At 56.5% G+C, this 17563-nt stretch overlaps 2 protein-coding genes across 3 annotated transcripts in view; one reads left to right on the top strand and one right to left on the bottom strand.

Annotated features, from left to right (window-relative positions):
* LOC122389765 (integral membrane protein GPR155-like) overlaps positions 1 to 3533 on the top strand; it is a 43700-nt gene extending 40167 nt beyond the window's left edge. The window contains exons 17-22 of one of the 2 annotated variants that reach the window (XM_043382233.1): positions 690 to 839; positions 1034 to 1055; positions 1570 to 1732; positions 2082 to 2251; positions 2547 to 2699; positions 2953 to 3533. In XM_043382233.1, coding sequence (XP_043238168.1) covers positions 690 to 839; positions 1034 to 1055; positions 1570 to 1732; positions 2082 to 2251; positions 2547 to 2699; positions 2953 to 3244 — 950 coding nt within the window. In that variant the 3' untranslated portion in view covers positions 3245 to 3533. Of the gene's footprint in view, positions 1 to 689; positions 862 to 1033; positions 1056 to 1569; positions 1733 to 2081; positions 2252 to 2546; positions 2700 to 2952 lie in introns of both variants that reach the window. The other variant, XM_043382156.1, reaches the window with a different exon arrangement.
* A 1783-nt stretch (positions 3534 to 5316) lies between these two features.
* Positions 5317 to 11970, bottom strand: LOC122391729. Its single transcript, XM_043385982.1, has 2 exons — positions 11951 to 11970; positions 5317 to 6441 (listed from the first exon to the last, which is right to left on the bottom strand). Exon 2 carries the CDS (start codon positions 6433 to 6435, stop codon positions 5317 to 5319), a length of 1119 nt encoding a protein of 372 aa, XP_043241917.1. The 5' UTR covers positions 6436 to 6441; positions 11951 to 11970.
* Between the last annotated feature and the right edge of the window lie 5593 nt (positions 11971 to 17563).

A 17563-nucleotide genomic window follows, 5' to 3' on the forward strand; every position in this document is an offset into this window, starting at 1 on the left:
ATATTGGAATAATGACGAGTTAAACCTGGGTCGAGCAAAAGTGGTTGGGTCGCATTCAGCGACTTGAAGGTGCTCACTTGATCGTTTTTGGCCCCAGAGGCCCATGTTATGTTTGAGTTTACCGGCGCAGGGGAGCGAGACGGCACGTATATTTACGTGTACCGAGCCCCAGTTCGCGATCGTTATGTTTCGGTGGCGCCTGTGCGTCAATCTGACCGGGTCGTGCAGGCCATATCCATCCACCTCGCAGCCCCGCCCTCAAGGCCCTGATTCCATGGCCATGTCAACATTACCCGTTTACCTGAGCCCGTTGACCTGCGTGTTTGGGGGACTCGGCGGGTCGAGCCGTCCCAGGCAGACCCGCCGACCGGCGCAGTGACTGACGGATCTAAATCTCTGGGGCGGGTCGGACAGGTCACGGAGGTCGTGAATACTCACACCGTGCGGTCGAGGGGTGAGAACAGACACATTCGCCGGAGGGCTCCGCCACAGTGTGGCCTTGTCATACCTCAAACGGCTGTGGTATTTAACTATCCATATTACGCAACAGGGAAAAACTGCGCAGTGTGCGGGGCGCTAATTATGGCTATAATTTGAATACACTCAGCGATAGTGACCTTGATTTATGGATTATGGAGCTATCAAGCCGTGTCCCTCCACTGACGGTCTAATCTCCCTCTCGTTCCCAGCGGACGACGACGCCGTATCGTCCGTATTCGGAGCCGGTTCCAGCGTCATGTCTCCGTCCTGCGAGGACACGATCTCGGTGGCCAGCGGCGAGACAGACCTCAGCGCCTTCAGCAGCGTCTCCCACAGCACGGCCGCCTCGTTCGCCACCCGGCCGCCGTCGGCAGCCTGCAGGTCAGTCCGAGAGCACAGCGACACAGGGGGCGGGACATGGGGCCGCCCTCGGCAGACACAGGGCGGGACCTCGGCGGGACACAGGGCCGCCCTCGGCAGACACAGGGCGGGACCTCGGCGGGACACAGGGCCGCCCTCGGCAGACACAGGGCGGGACCTCGGCGGGACACAGGGCCGCCCTCGGCAGCCTGCAGGTCAGTGTGAAGGCTCAGCGACACAGGGGCGGGACACAGGGCCGCACGGCCGCCGTCGGCAGCCTGCAGGTCAGTCCGAGAGCACAGCGACACAGGGGCGGGACACAGGGCGTTTCTGACAACCCTCGTCACCCTGCAGTTCAGTCAAGAGGCACAGGTCAGCCCAGCGGTACGTGACACAGGGTTGGGCATACCGGTTTTGGGGGGAACTGGGACAAAGCGCAAGCCCACGTCTATAGCTTCAGTATGGAAAAGAAGGCTGCTCTTAGTTGAAAGGGCGCTTCGAAAAGAAGAAGAAATGATAATCTACCCATTCCTATCACGAAGAATGTCCAGTGTCTACAGTAGTGACAAATATGTCAACTTTATCATCCATGCTGGGATGGTCCCTCTGAAACATTTGGGCCAACGATTGCTCAACAACTCACCGCCATGCCTTGTCGTCCATCGTTAACGTGCTCCGTAATGTTCCCGAACATCATGTCTGAAGACGCTCTGTGCCGCCTCATTGCAGCCTGTACAACCCGGATACCCGCGCGGTGGACTCTGACGCCCTGAGACTGGACTCGGCCAAACTCCCCACGGAGAGTTCGAGTGTCATCCGCGACAGAGACGAGGAGTTTCACACACTCCGACACACTCTGCTTCTCGTCTCACTCGCCTGGTCCATGGTCGTGGTGAGTTAGAGAGAGAGAGAGTGAGTGAGTGAGTGAGTGAGTGAGTGAGTGAGTGAGTGAGTGAGTGAGTGAGTGAGTGAATGAGTGAGTGGGTACGGGAGGGAATGAGTGAGAGTACGGGAGGGAGGTAGGGAGATAGAGAGTGGGTTAGGTGTGTTAGTAGTTGAAGGGAGCGGGAAAGAAAAATAGAAATATAGGGAGGATAAGGATAGGTACTCTGTGCCATGTTACTTTGTTTCTTTGTGTGTTCAATGATGCCAAAGATTATGCTTATGCTGCTGGCGCCGATTAGTGAGTATGATGAATATTATTTCTACAGGAGCTGATGAAACTATTACCATTTTTTCAGAGCATGTTTCTGTGCGGCTGCAGCCTGCCGGTCCAGCGGGAGGGCAAGATGGGCGGCGTCTACATCCAGCTGACGTTCATCGACACCATCATCAACTTCGGACAGGGCATCCTGGCGTTCTTTGTGCTCGGTCTGGACCCCGAGGCGCTTCTGATGCCGCTCAGAAAACGGTGAGTGCTGATTACCGACTGCGAATCTAATGTGGTTTTGGGTGTAGTTTGGGTAACGCAATGCTCGACACGGATTATTTGTCTATCGATGGTTGTTCAACCTGATAAGTAGTAGTTTGTCGATTTTCTTCGCCCAACGCTATATCGTCCGCTGCACCTGGTCCCATCCTCCGGTTCTATGCAGTACGAATACACTACATGACCCGCCTTCTCCCCCCCCCCCCCTACACACACGAACCTACGGTACTGGCCCGCTGTCCCATATCTGACTTCCCCGACCCGCCGTCTCCCCCAGTTGGATGAGCCTGCGTTACGGCTCCTCGTGTCTCTCCGGCCACTGGTGGAGACGCAGCTCTCCCAGCTCGGGCCAGGAGGCCGAGCTGGTCTGTCAGAAGTTCATCGATTTCTACCTGGACCAGTGCAAACAGGAGCTGGTCAGAGACCGCAGGTGAGCTTCGGCTGTAGTGGGACGTACCCCAGCGAGCTGCTTAGGAGATGGCTAGGGAACACGGACTACTCGGTTGAAATACGGAACGATAGGTGTCGCTGTAGTCGCGAATATGCAAGGCTCGTCTTGTTGTATGATGTTTTTTTTTCTCGGTTCATAGGCCTTTTGTACGGAAAATGAGCGCGTCTGTGTATGCGGCTGGGCTATGGGTGATGTCTCCAGTTGCTGACGTCCATCCGTTCCACGTTTCCAGGGTGCAGCAGAAGCTGTACCACGACGTGTTCATGGGCACAGAGCTGGTGGACTGGCTGCTGGTGCAGGGCCTGGCCGGCAGTCGGCGCGCCGCCGTCAGGTACGGCCGCCACCTGCTCGACGGCGGCATCATCGAGCACGAGCAGCGTCGGTACGCGTTCCACGACCGGCCCTTCTGGTACCGTCTGGCGGCGCCGTTCGGAGAGGACGGAAGCCTGCAGGCCGAGGCGAAAATCTCCAGCGGCTCCGCGCACCGCGCCAGACCGGCCGCCACCATCGTCAACGTGGACTGAGGCGCGCCGCAAACCCTCCACCAGAGGCCAGGTGGACTGGGACGGGACACAGGTCCTTCGACACTGGCAGCGGGGCCAATAAGGCGCGTCACAGGTTCGCCATCAGATGTCGCGTGAGGTCTCAGGTCTCGGCTCGTCGTGGCGCGAGTGACGTCAGCTGCGACGTCGCTAATGGTCGTCACTGAATGATGTCGACTGAGGTCGAGTGCTCGGAGCGGACGCCGGGCTGGTATTATGTTTCGTTGTTTGACATGTTGCAGGGATTGTGCAGTGTGGACGTGAAAAACGTTAACGCGGGGCTGTGTCTTGCGATGATGACCATTATATTATCGTGATGAAGCGCTGGCTGTTCCGATGTGTGAAAGTTGTTATTGGTTGTTGTCTAGATGCTGTATAAGTAGGAAGTGTATTCACTTGAGGTGGTATTGACTGCTTGGTTACTCTGTGTATGTCACTCTCCACTTTTAGAGCTGTGATTATTGTCTCATGCGCCTTAGGTATACCTACGCGAGCCAGACGCCTAACGGCGATATTGTATAGCTCTCACACAGGCGTCTGAACGGCACCGAGCAGAGTGTCGCTCCGCCAGTGTTAGCGGGCCAAACGGCACTGCAGGGTCTGTAGAGCTGAGCTAGTTTGGGGGTGCACCTCCTCTGCGCCCTTTACTCGTCTCTTTGTAAGCACTCAGCAGGGTTGTAGGCCTTTAGTCGTATGTGCTTCTGATTTGTAATATAAATTCCCAACCTAATTTAAGCGCGCAACTATTTATTGACTGCGACTGCGACTTGAAGTACTTTAATTTTGTAATAATTTTACGTCACTTTCATCATGGAGACTTTTACCCATGACTTTTAACTCAAGCATTGCTAAATGCTGCTGTACTTGACGAGCAGACAAAGGCATCTAGTTACATGTGAGGTAGCTTGTGCTAAATTATTCCAAGCGTAATGTCCTTATTCATACTGCCCTGTCATAAGCTTCATGCACATGCTGACCCCTTTCTACTTGCCGTTATATATTGCTATAACATTGTTGGTGTCCTAACCGTGGTGTTGTACATTTCCTACCTACTGTTTGACGCGGTAAAATTGTACCGAAGCCCAGTTATGTACTTCTAAGCCACAGTTCGCCATGCAGTCGATTGTTGGTAGCAATAGCATGAATATAGTATGACTGAAAAATAAATATCTGATGTTCACAAAAATGATAGATTTTGTTTCGTTGCTGTGATGAAGGAATTGTGATCCATCTACGACAAATATTATCTTTCACGTACACTCGGAGAAATATTTACCCTAAAAATCTGGGTATTTCACGAATACCGAATCGGTACTATATTTACGGGTCCTTTAACGCCGAGAAAACGTTTATATCTACTCAGTCAGTGTTAGACTACCTAAACTGATTGTATCACATGACCTGCTTTATTGTATATATTACAGGCGATATGCTTAGGCCGATCTTGCACTTGTATTAAAGTATTCAACGTCACGTGACCCACGCACCAACACACCGTCCCGCGTCCCGCGACCGACTGCCGCTCGCCGCGGCGCGCCCGACCGCCAGCCGCCGCCAGCCGGGCGGCTGCGCCGCGACCACTCGCCGGGCCGCGCCACGGGCGGCGCCAGGCGCTCGCCCAGGGGCGGCCCGTAACACCCCTCCCCCCTAGCACAAAGCGCACGATGTAACAACGATGATCCGCACAAGAAATACCGCGAACATGTCTCCGATACGAGCAAACAACCACGCCTCGCCACAGAATCAGGCTGCTTCCTCGCGCCGGCCGCGCAGGGGAGGGGAAGCACCGGGATGGTCCGCCATACATTGAGTCACCGAGCTGCTACGGCTATGCCTCAACAGTCAACAGTATCACAGCCGCCTCCATACTACTACTGAATCGAGCCGCTCCTTGCCCGCTTAACGAAACAAAAAAAAGGCACTTGCGCCGCCCCAGAACGAAAGTGAGACACCTCAACACCAAAAGAACACACACATTCAGCCGCTGCTACATACATGCACGGATGCACGGGCCGCCACCCGGATGACCGCCTTTACCACCTGCCCTACACCCGTTAACGCATGCGGAGCCACTTGGGGAATGACAAACTGATGCACCCGTAGCCCCTCTTGTTCAGATGTACGCCGTCCGCGAGATGGAGCCCCTCTGCCACCTTATACACCCGTCGCTTGCCGTGGCGGCAACAGAGTCGCCGCCCCAGCGGGATGACGGCAGCTCCCGTAGCCTTCTTGATTTGGCGGAGAGACTTCTCGAGTTCATAGGCTTGCGTCTCTTCCCATTGTCGGCCCCGATCCCGGGACAGCCGCGGCTGGGTGCCCACGAGTGTGACGTGCACTCCCATCCTCTGTATTTCTCCGATCCGGTCCTGAACTTCTTTCATCAACCGCGTCTTCATCCCCTCTGGTAGTTTGATGGCGTCCTTCGGGTACACCTCGTTTCCTCCTACCCACAGGATTACTTGGGCACTGGAGGTGTCAGGATGAAGGCCATCCAACCACCTCCGCACCTCCATGACCCCCTCAGCCACCCAGCGGCGCAGTGTGTACCCCGGTATGGCCCGGACGGTGAGGCTTCGGGGTGGGTCGCAACGGACGTCTGTTCTGTGCAGGATCGAGTCCCCGATGAGAAGGACGGCTTCCGCGCGACCAGCCTCCGGCGAACCGCCGGACACCCCGTCGGCCTCACCAACTACCACCTCCTCCGGCGACCCATCTGTGGGCGTCTCCTCCCGCGGCTTCTCGTCCTGCAGCCCCATGTTCGAAAACTCCTCGAACTCTTGCGCCTCGACACCCAGCAGCTCACTTAGCAGGTCCGTTGTGTCAGTCTCCACCAGGTCGACCGCCAGCGGAGACAGATGGTCACGCACAGGATCCCCTGCGCCCGCCTCTAGCAGGGTAGTCACGAACGGGGGTGTGGAGACACCGGCTAACACGGCGGACGTCGGAGCCTGCGGCGGCAGATACTCTACAGACCGCTGCGCATCACCCGTGAGCAAGCCGGTCATCGTCGATGGTCCACCAACCGCTCCGGCGCCGATGGGGAGCGCGATGTCCTCCTGCTGCTGGACAGCCTCCAGGGCGGCACGTACTTCGGCCACTTCCCGCCGCCTCTGCTCCCTCTCCTCTTCGAGGGCCGACCATAGGCGATCGATCTCCTGCCGCATGCGCTCCATCTGAAACTAGAAAGCTGGACTCATTCATCGTCCCGCCTGATAGTATGCGGGCGGCCTTGACACCCGCCCGGTTCGCGTTATGTAGTACCCTTGGGGTGTCCCACCCTGCTGCTCCCGATGGGTCCCTCCGGCGGACCTGCCGGCCCTTACGAATGACATGAATGGTACTTGTAAGCCAGTTGTGTGATCCTCATTGGGTATCCACTCTTGGATCCCCGTGTCATGTTCCTGAGTCATTTCCTTAGTCATATCTGGTCCCTGAGTGTGGCGCTTGGTAGTCCCTTCCTGAATGCCAGACACCCGTGGCACAAACTCCTTCAGGTCATTGTAGTGAACCTGACGTACTTTGCCGCGCTCGTCCTGAATTTTATATGTTGTTTCATCTCGCCCCCCACGGTTACCGATGATGGTCACCGGTCCCTTATACGGCAGACCCAGTTTCGGCTTCCCGCCGACGGCGGCCGTGTGATCTCGCACCCACACTTTCGTTCCTGTAGGATAGGCAGTGTGATTGACTCTGCTATCGTGGCGAACCGCCATCCGAGCAGCTGCTTTGGACGTGGCTTCTTTGACACGAGCATATGCCCGCTTCATTGTCTTCAGCCGACTGTTAAGGAACGTCCTGGTCGGGATCGGGTCAGTTTCGGGGCCATACACCACGTCCAGCGGTACCCGAGGCTCAAAGCCATGAATCAGATAGAATGGGGTGTACCCGGTAGTTTCGTGGAGGGACGAGTTGTACGCCATGGCGTAGGACATGACTCCCTCATCCCAGCTCAAGCCTTGGCCATCGACGTATTTCGAAACCATGTCCTTTAGTGTACGCATGAAGCGCTCGACCATGCCGTCGCTCTGCGGGTGATAGGGTGTTGTCCTAGTCTTGTGGATACCGAGTCTCGTATACATCTCCTTCATCATCAGAGACTCAAACTGTGCGCCCTGATCAGTGTGTAGCCTCTCCGGGACACCAAGCTCTTGGACCCAGTCTAGGAAGGCATCCATGACTGTCTCCGTCTTCTGATTTGGCATTGGGTAAATTCTCACGTACTTTGAAAAGTAATCCATGATCACGAGTGCGTATTTGTTTCCTTTTGAGGAAAGAGGCATCTCCGTGATGTCCATGGCAACCCTCTCAAAGGGGCGAGACGTCACCTCAGTCACCAATGGTGCACGCCTGCTCGGGGCAGGCCTACAGCGTCGCTGGCATTGTGTGCACGAGGCGCAGTAGCTGCGGACGTCCTCGTTCATCCCCGGCCACACGAATCGGGCTTTTACCCGAGCGATGGTCCGCCTCCGACCCATGTGACCACTGGATTTGTCATCGTGGGCGAGTCGGATGATTTCAGCTCGAATTGCCTTGGGCACGGCCGCCTGGAAACATTGCTTGCTGGCAATTCCTAACACTCCTGAGCGAACCTCTACTTGTCCCCAGTGCTTCTTCAAGACGGCCCAACCGCTCGTCTCTGTGGATTTAGGCATCCTCCCCTCCTCCCTTGCCCGACACAACGCCGATAACGTTGGATCGTCTTGTTGGGCCTCCAGCAGCAGCGACTCGGTTGATAGTTTCTCCCCGACTGCGGAGGGGGGCGTCAACGTCTTTGTCGCCGGGTTCACCCTGTCTGTCGGCCCTGACGATAATGTGGCGGGTGCTACAGAGGTGATCACGGAATATGGTGACCCTCCTACCCCAGAGATCGCCGCATTCCCTGTCGGCGAAGCCGCCGTGGACCGTGACGGTGTTGGCGAACCGCCAGCCGTCGGGACTGATCCGCCCACTGCTCGCGTCATGCCGGCATCCCCAGCCAGACCACCATTGCCCTCATCGACGGACACCCCAGATGGCCTCCTCGATAGTGCATCCGCATTGCCATGCCTCACCCCACTGCGGATCCGAACCCTGAAGTCGAAGGAGCTTAGCTCGACCGCCCAGCGTCCTCGACGTCCTGTACCATCACGTTCCACCGAGATCGAATCAGGGATGTTTGCCAGAGGTTCGTGGTCAGTCACTACCTCGAACTTGGCTCCAACTGTATATTGCCGGAAATGTCTGATGCCGTGGACCACAGCCCAGAGCTCTTTGTCGTAGGTGGGCCATTTCACCTGCTGCTTCGACAGCGCCTTACTCTCATAGGCGACCACCCGCTCATACTCCCCTGTCTTCTCAGTCAAGACAACGCCAACCGCGAAGTTGCAGGCATCGGTGTACAGGACAAACGTCCCCTTGCCAGTTGGTAGCGTCAGGATCGGCGGCGTGGCCAGGACAGACTTAAGCTGCTCGAAGGCTCCTCGCATCGCTTCCGTCCACCTGATTTGACCGCCCGCCACCGTGGCGTCTCGCAGAGGCTTTGTGATTGCCGCATATCCTTGGATGAAGCGTGCGTAGTACCCGCACAGACCGAGAAAACTCCTCATCTCTTCGTCGGATGATGGATGTGGCCATGCCAGTACCTTTTCCACGTTACGTGGATCTGGACGGATTCCTTCTTCGGAGACTAGGTGGCCGAGGAACGTCACTTCTTTGCGAGCGAAGCGACATTTTTGCGCCTTGAGCTTCAGTCCCGCCGCTCGGATCCGCTCGAACACCTCTTGTAGAGTGGCCAGATGCTCGTCCTCCGTCCTGTTGAACAGGATGACGTCATCCAGGTACACTAGGCAACTTTTTGTGTCCAGACCCGCCAGGATCATTTCCATCAACTTCTGGAACGTGCCGCTCGCATTCTTCAGGCCCATTGCCATCACTCTGAAGTGATGTAGCCCCTTGCCCGTCGAAAACGCCGTCTTTTCTCGATCCTCAGGTGCCAACTCCACCTGCCAATATCCCGTGGCCATATCCAGCGTGGTGAACCACCTCGCTTTAGCCAGGGTGTCGAGAGAGTCGTCAATTCGAGGGAGTGGCATCGCGAAGCCTTTCGTCACCCGGTTCACTGCTCTCAGGTCAACGCAGAAGCGGAAGGTTCCGTCCTTCTTGCGAACCAGTACCACTGGAGAGCACCAGGGACTTTCGCTTTCTTCGATGATCCCATCCTGTAGCATCTTCTCCTTCTGCTTCTCCACCTGGTCACGCACCTTCAGCGGCACCCGCCGTGGTCTTTGTTTGATGGGACTAGCATCACCAGTATCGATCTTGTGTCTGGTTAGATTCGTCTGACCAATATCTCCGGGACGCCAGCTGAAGACATCGGCATATTTCTCGAACAAGCCGCGCAGCCTCCCCTGACCATGTTCCCCGAGATCAGTCAGACCGGGTTCCAGCGCCTGCTTCACGTCCGGATCGATATCTTCAGCTGCCTCCGGTGGAAAACCTCCACCTTCGCAGCTCGCCACCGCGTCAACCACGTCGTCCGGTTCTGGACACAGTTCACACATGTCTCCCAACGAGTCTCCCATCGAGAAGAATGTTCCCACGTCTGAGCCCTTCAGCAGTCGAACGTCTTCTGTCCCGACGTTCGAAAATTGAATGGGCACTGTGCCGTCGGTCGCGACAGCAACAACAGCTCTCGGGATCAACAGCGAGTCCCAGTCGGCTGCAGGGCTCGGCTCCACCATCCCGGTCATGGGCGTCTCTGCCGCAGCTACGCCGGACCCATCCAGCGGTTCAACCACCGCTGCAGCTGTCAGGATCGAGCGACCCGGAATAGTCACCGTCTCTGCCAGAACAACCTTTGCTCGGGAAGCTCGAATCTCTGGGTACGTGGGAAGGGAAATTTTCAACCCTTTGATACGAAAAACTCCCTCTTCGTCATCGATGATGGTGCGATGCTGACAACAGAAATCTCGACCGAGAAGCACGTCATACACCAGACCAGCCACCGCTGCCAGTCGAGAACATCCGAATGTCTCTCCGGAGATCGACATCGGGACGTCACAGAGTACCTCCGTGATCACCAGCGGACTCCCACCCGCTCCCTTCGCAGACCGCGAAGGGGTGGTTGACTTACAGCCCAACTCCACCTTGATGCGCTGATGTAAGCCGCACCTCACCATCGAGAAATCTGCGCCAGAATCAATGAGTGCCCACGCCTCAAGACTACCGATTTTCACCTTGACGGCGGCTGCGGTGAACCGGGACTGGTGAGAAGCAGCTGACTCTCGCCCCACTGAACCAGCTGCCCCTAGTTTTCCGGCTGCCTGTTGTCAGTGGACTTCGTTGGTGCAGTCTGCCGTCTGCCCTGCGCTGAACGGGTCACGTGGTCCGTGAGAGAACGGCAAGCCGCCATCCAGTGACCGCTGCGACCACAGGCTAGACAGAACGGGTGACGTGGACCCCTCCCAGGCTCCTTGAACGGACAGTCAATCCGAATGTGTCCCCTTTCTCCACAGCAGAAACAAATGACGTCACCGGTACCAGGCCTCGGCTGAGCGCGGCGAGCCGCCGGGCAGTCTCGTCGCATATGCCCTGGCGCTCCACACCTGTAACAAGATATGTCTCTCGACAGCTCTGAACCTGTTCGGGAGCTGGCAGCAGCTACTAGTGTCTCCATCGAATACCTGAGATTGGCTATCTCCTGTTCCAACTGAGCTACCCGGCCGTCGCTGCAGCTTGCGTCGACCCGGTCTGGCTCAGCGTCAACCGCCGCCACCGCCGACCGAACGCCTGAACAGCCTTTCTGAGTCACAGGTGACTGGCCAGCCGCCCGCACCGCCTGGACCACCTCCTGGCGCTTGTTCAGCTCGTTCACGATAGACACTGCTTCGGACAGGGACCCTGGCCTCCGGTGACACAATTTGGCCTGAAGCCACTCATCCCGCAGCCCACAGATAAGTCGGCTCGCCAAATCCTCATCTAGAAACTTTCTCGGTTCAGTCGAGCCAGACCCTTTCGACCCGGGCGCTGCCGCCTGTGGTGGAAATGCGGCTCGGCCGAGTTTCTCGATGCGGTCTGCAAAATTTGCCACCGTCTCTCCTGGTGCTTGACGCACCCCACCGAGCGCTGCCCGCGCCTCCAGTGGATCGACGGATCTACCGAAACGCTCACCCAGGTGCTTCCGTAACTCGCAGTACGATTTGTTAAGTTTCAACTGTGATTGCGCACAATCCGAGGCCAGGCCGTCCAACAACGGCAGGAGACGTTTTAACCGTCCCTCGTCCTCGTGCTCAGACGTCAGCGCCTCGAACCGTGCTATCCATCCCTCCCAGTCATCCGTGTCCAGCCCCGCGAACCGCGGAGTGCGTGATACCAGGATGGTGTCATTAAAGTCCATCGTCGGACTGTCCCTGGGGCCCCGAAATATATGCAAAAAAATATTACAGCTGACCCTTCCACGCAGTGCAATTGTGATGTGGCCGTGTATTTAATGTCGACTGCCGTGTGGACCACACGGCGACAAAAAATCACGCCGAGCAAACCGCTCGTCGATGCCACTTAACCAAAATAAGTCATTGATAACATCCGCCGTGTGATCCACAAGGCGAGAAAAAAAAATATGCTGAGCGAGCCGCTCATCAACAGGCACGTAATACCAATAACGGCAATTCAAAAAAATAATAGCACCAATCCTGAATTCATGTGGCTTACCTCTAGTGGTGTCCTACCGACCGCGCCAATATTACAGGCGATATGCTTAGGCCGATCTTGCACTTGTATTAAAGTATTCAACGTCACGTGACCCACGCACCAACACACCGTCCCGCGTCCCGCGACCGACTGCCGCTCGCCGCGGCGCGCCCGACCGCCAGCCGCCGCCAGCCGGGCGGCTGCGCCGCGACCACTCGCCGGGCCGCGCCACGGGCGGCGCCAGGCGCTCGCCCAGGGGCGGCCCGTAACATATACATACCAGCTATTCTTAGTTATCTTTACCTAAAAAATCCGGGTTTTTCACGAGTACCAAATCGGTACTAGTTTTACGGGTTATCCTACGTCCAGAAAACGAGTATCAATACCCTTCATTGTTTCGCATGAACTATTAGTACGTCTGTCAACCAGTGATTCTAGGATATTTCTAGCCTCAAAATCCAGGTATTCTTATGCAGTGGCTACACTATGCGTTTTCTGCGTGCGTTTTTTGCGAGTTTGCGTGATTTGCGGAATATCGTTCTAGAAAGAAACAACATTACGTTTTTGTTATATGTTTTTCATATAAACTTTAAATTAACATAAACGTTTTATTAACTTTTATATAAATATTAAAGAAGTTTAATTAATAATAACCTTTTTTCTAGAACGATATTACGCAAAACCCGCAAACACGCAAAAAACGCACGCAGAAAACGCATAGTGTAGCCAGAGCTTTAGAGTACCAAATCGGTACTACATTTATGTTGGGGAGCGGCGGCCGTTCGTATCGGCCGCCGGCAGTGTGCGCCGGCGCTGCAGGCGCTGCAGCCCCTGCAGCCTGCAGTCCCGGCCGGCTGGTGACGTATGTGACGTGGCAGCCGCTGATTGGTCGGCGGGCGCCCAGCCCCCCTATATAATGCGGCGCATCGCCGGCGGCGGCAGTCGCTGAGCGGGTGGCTCCAGGGGTATGTCGTCCATGTTCTTCCCATGTATTATCCGCCAATCAGCTTAACACTACCGGTGACGTCACTGGAGGACCGCCAATCGGGGCCGGCCGGCCGGGCCCGTAGAAGGCCAAACGCAGACGTTTTCAGAAAAGCGTAAGCCGTATAGATACAGTCGTGGATGGAGTTTTGCTGTGATTCGGCTCTCCAAGAGTGCGCCAGGGTACCAGGACCCGGACAAAGGTCATAGTGAACCGGCATCTGATAAAATCCGCTCACCACTTAGCAGCCGACTTCGACCCTTCAGCCTCGTAAAACACAAAAGCCTGCCGGTCAGCAATCCACCTGCATCTCTGCATCTGCTTACTACCTATATCGACCAGTTACTGCAGCCGTTTTGGAGCGGCTCACGACCGATAACACACCGGGCGTGCGCTAGCCGCCGGTGCTAAGCGCTAACCACTGAGTGCGCGTGGCCGACTGCCGCCCCGATGGCGCTGGCCCCCGGCACCGGCGCGGCGCTGCTGACCCATGGAGGGGGGGGGGGGGGACTGATAATTAGTTGAGCCGGAATTGGGATAGAAGCCGGTATTGGATTGGGATAGAAGCTCAGCGAGACTAAGGGATTGTGTGGTGCCTTCGGTACGCCCCTCAAAATCACCCGTGTAGGGCCCTCAGGGCCGCCGGTTATGAAGCCTTTGGAGGCACTGGTGTGGGCCCTCACAGGCACCGGTGTGATGCTCTCAGAGGCATTGGTGCGAAGCCCCCAGAGGTGCCGCTGTGGGCCCTCAGAGGCGCCGGTGAGGGTCCTCACAGTTGCCCTTGTGGGCCCTCAGAGACACTGCAGTGTGGAGTTGTCACAGTCGGGTGTGGGACCCTTAGAACTGCTGGCTCGAACCCTTTACAGGCCGACAGGGGCTCTCAGAGACCGACAAGGGGCTCTCAAGAGGTCTGCGGTGCCTTCGGGAGCCCTGTGGAGCCCTTAGAGACCAGCAAGGTACACTCAGACGCCAGTGGGGCCCTCAGAGTCGTCGGTGTGGGGCCTCAAAAGTCACCGGTGAGTGGCCGTCCGATGCGGCTCCGGCGTTGAGCCCCCAGAGCCGCCGATATATGGCCTTAAGAAGCACTGGTTTCGGGACCTCATTCAGGGGTGCCGGTTGCACTCAGAGGTGGCAATGTTGGGCCCTCAGCTAGGCACCGGTGTGGGGCATTCACAGCCGCCGGTGAGGGCCCTCGCAGGCGCCGTTGTGGGGGCCTTCGACCATTGGTTTAGCTGGTCATCGCAGGCGTGTGTGGAACCCTTAGAGCTGCTGGTCCCTGATAGGCCGGAAAGGGCCCTCAGAGGCCGGCAAGTAGCCCTCAGAGGTCGCCAATAGGCCCTGAGAAGCCGGCAAGGGGCCCTCAAAGGCCGACAAGGGACACTAAAAAGCCGGTGTGGGGCTCTTATGGAGAGAAGTGTGGCTCTTCGGAGCACATAAGGCGTTCTTCCGCGCCCTGTGGGGCCCTTCTGAGTCGAAAGATGCCAGCGTGGACCTTCAGCCGCCAATTGGCGTCGCAAGGCCCCTCTGGCCCGAGAGGCCCCCTGATCCGATGGGGGCACGTGCCCCCTGCATCCCCTCCCCCGGGTGCAGATAGAGAATGCAATCGGCGGTGCGGAACACAACAATTGCAATCGTTCCTCCTCCCGTCGCGAGGTCGCCCATCCGACCCATATCCCATCCCATGATTGTCAACCCTGGGGCTCGGGTCGGCAATGTACCGGCAAGGAAATCAGCTTTAGGTGAGTAAAAAAGTCATTAAGAGTCATTAGTTGTCGTTATGTTCGTCGTTCAGTAATAGCAACTATACGGTGCCAAATGTACCCGACGTACAGCTTGGAGCCGGGCGCCGCCCGGTCTCCACCAGTGACGTCACGCTAATGCTTAGCGACCGGTCCATTGGAAATCGCGGGATGATTCTACCTCTCGGCCTTGGGTGGCTCGGCGGGTGGGGCTCGGGGCTGAGCGGTTGGCTCGCCAAGAGGAGCTCAGGGATGAGCTGGCGGACAGTCGGTCCGGCATGATGGGCAGTCTGGGTAGGACCGTGTAATGAGCCGATGTGTACAGATCAATACATTAGATAGCTGAGCCGTGGTGTTTACCCGAGAATGCGTGTTCCGAACAACTGGCGCGGTCGGTAGGACGGTTCGGACACTAGCGGACACGCATTCGTTGGGTTGCACCATTTAAAGTAAATTTCTATTTTTATTTTATTTTGAATCGGCTCAGTAGAGTAACGTAACATGGAGAGAGAACTTTTACTTTTAGCTAACTTTGAAAATTTCACGGGGGTAAATAACCAATCATGGGGTCGGTGGTACCGACGGTTTCGGGCGAAAACGATCGCGTTCTCCGAAGAAAATCGGATGCAGGGCCTGGTCAGCCTGCTGCAAGATGGAGCCCTGGACTATTTCGCCTCGCTGTCGGAGGAGGTCCAGAGCAGCCTCAAGCAAACTGTGGCCGCACTGGAGGCCCGTTTCGGCACAGCGAAGAAGGCGATACAGGCGCACGCTGAGCTGGCAAACATCCGGCAGCAGCCCGGTGAGGCAACGCGCGACTTCGCCGACAGGGTGCGTCAGGTAGGCCAGGAGGCGTACCCAGGAGCGAAAGCCGGCGACCCGTCCGTGGAAGCGACCGTCGTCAGCCGCTTCATATGCGGCCTCCGTGAGGAGCAGCTGCGAGTGCGAGTGCTGACGAAGGACCCGGCCAGCCTCATCGAAGCCGTGAAGGTCGCCGACAAATTCGAAAGGCAGCAGGACGCACTCCGAGCAATGCGCCCGCCCAGCGAGGGCGAGGCGTTGGCGGTGCAAGACCGAGGCGCGCCCGGCACTGCGCGGCTGGACGCGCTGGAGAGGCTAATTGGAGAGCTGCAGCGCGATCTGCAAGCCCTTGAGACGGCGGGAAGGCGGGACGCCTACCGCACGGGGCACGGGACAGGGGCGAGGAGCCCCCAACGAGGGCCACCAAACCCGAACAGGCGGGGTAGAGGGCGCCGCTGTTTCTTTTGCAACAGCCCCGACCACTTGGTCCGCGACTGTCCGGCGCGGCACACACACGCAAACGAGCAGGTGGGGCGGTTTGTCACACCCAGTTATCAGCAGGCGGGCCTGGAGTGGGCGGAGCGCCCCCGTGGTCCGTCTGAGGAGGCCGGCGGACGGACGCCTTTCTGCACGTACCCAGGATTTCGCCCAGGAGGGGGCCACCTGCTTTCGAAGGGGCCCCCCACAGTGTATAGGGCCCCCCAGGTTCCCCGGGGGCCCCCGAGAGTCATGAAGAACCTTTCGATGGTGGGGGGGGGGGCATAGTGGGTCCTGTCTCTCCTGCAGACGTAGGTGAGAAAACGCCACGTGTGTGGGAAAACGCAATTCAGTTCTTTACAACCTAATGTAGCATTTGGTTGTGATTTCTCGCGTTCAACTTCATCAAAGTCAATTAAAACGGTCTCTGTAACGGTCTAAGCCTTGAGAAAATGTGGAAAATTGGAAAGTAAAAATATTTTTGCTTGAGGAGTGTGCATGAAACGCACGGCATTTTATGAGCGAGCGCCTCAATTACTGAACATCCTCCAATTCCGGATATGTAGGTATATAATTACGAGCGAGCGAGCGCAGCGAGCGAAGCGAGTCTTTTCAATATAACGGAAAATCTCAGTATGAGCGGCCCGGCCCGGCCCGGCCCGGCCCGGCCTGTAACGCTTTTGAGAGGCTTATATCTCAGCAACCGCTGGACCGATTGGCCTGCGGTCTTTTTTGCTGGGTAGCCCCATCACTTCTACCCCGTAATTGACTACTTTTGATACATCTCAGTGACCGTCGTGGCACGTGCCACGTGAAAAGTCAAGGGTGTTCAAGCTGTTTTGCAAAAGTAGTGATTTTGAGAGGCCCATATCTCAGCAGCCGCTTGGGCGATTGTCTTGCAGTAATTTTTGTAGGGTAGCTGCCAGACTTGTGATCAGCTCAGTTGAGCCGGCTCAAAAATCAGCTCAGCTCATGAGCCGGCTCAACATTTTGCCAAATTGTTGAGCTGTGAGCTGAGCCGGCTCAGTAATGCATTGAGCTGAGCTGCTGTCTGAGCTGAGCTGAATGAGCTTGAGCTGAGCTGAGCTGAATGAGCTTGAGCTGAGCTGAGCTGAGCTGAGCTGAGCTGAGCGAGCTGAGCTGAGCTGAGCTGATTGAGCTGAGCTGAGCTGATTGAGCTGAGCTGAGCTGATTGAGCTGAGCTGAGCTGAGCTGAGCTGAGCGAGCTGAGCTGAGCTGATTTAGCTGAGCTGAGCTGATCCAGTTCTAATTCTTTTCAGTTCATGCTTGGAAATTAACTCAGGCTTTGATGCTTCAGCTATGAGCTTGCTATGGAGTGAGCAATTACACTGCCTTCGTGATCGCACTTAAAAATATCAAAACTCTAAAGAAATCAATAGTAATCACTAATCAAGCTTAATTTCTTTCATCCATATTGCATGGAAATTGGAAGACCAGTGTTATCTCCCGAACTAATGGTCCGATTTGGAAAATTCAAACGCCAATCGAAAGATCTCATCACGAACCACTAAAAATATGTACTTAATTTAAAGTTTGAGGTCAAGGTCAAGGTCAGGTCAAGGGTACAAATTGCCAGTTTCTACAGTATCGGCCTTGCACCGTAGTTGCCGAGTC

This window comes from Amphibalanus amphitrite, unplaced genomic scaffold (assembly GCF_019059575.1).
Source record: "Amphibalanus amphitrite isolate SeventyFive unplaced genomic scaffold, NRLGWU_Aamphi_draft 000001F_arrow, whole genome shotgun sequence".
NCBI lineage: Eukaryota > Metazoa > Arthropoda > Thecostraca > Balanomorpha > Balanidae > Amphibalanus > Amphibalanus amphitrite.

What these genes read in the sequence shown, in the direction of transcription:
- LOC122391729 (XM_043385982.1), bottom strand. Translation starts at nt 6,435, where the DNA reads ATGGAGCGCATGCGGCAGGAGATCGATCGCCTATGGTCGGCCCTCGAA.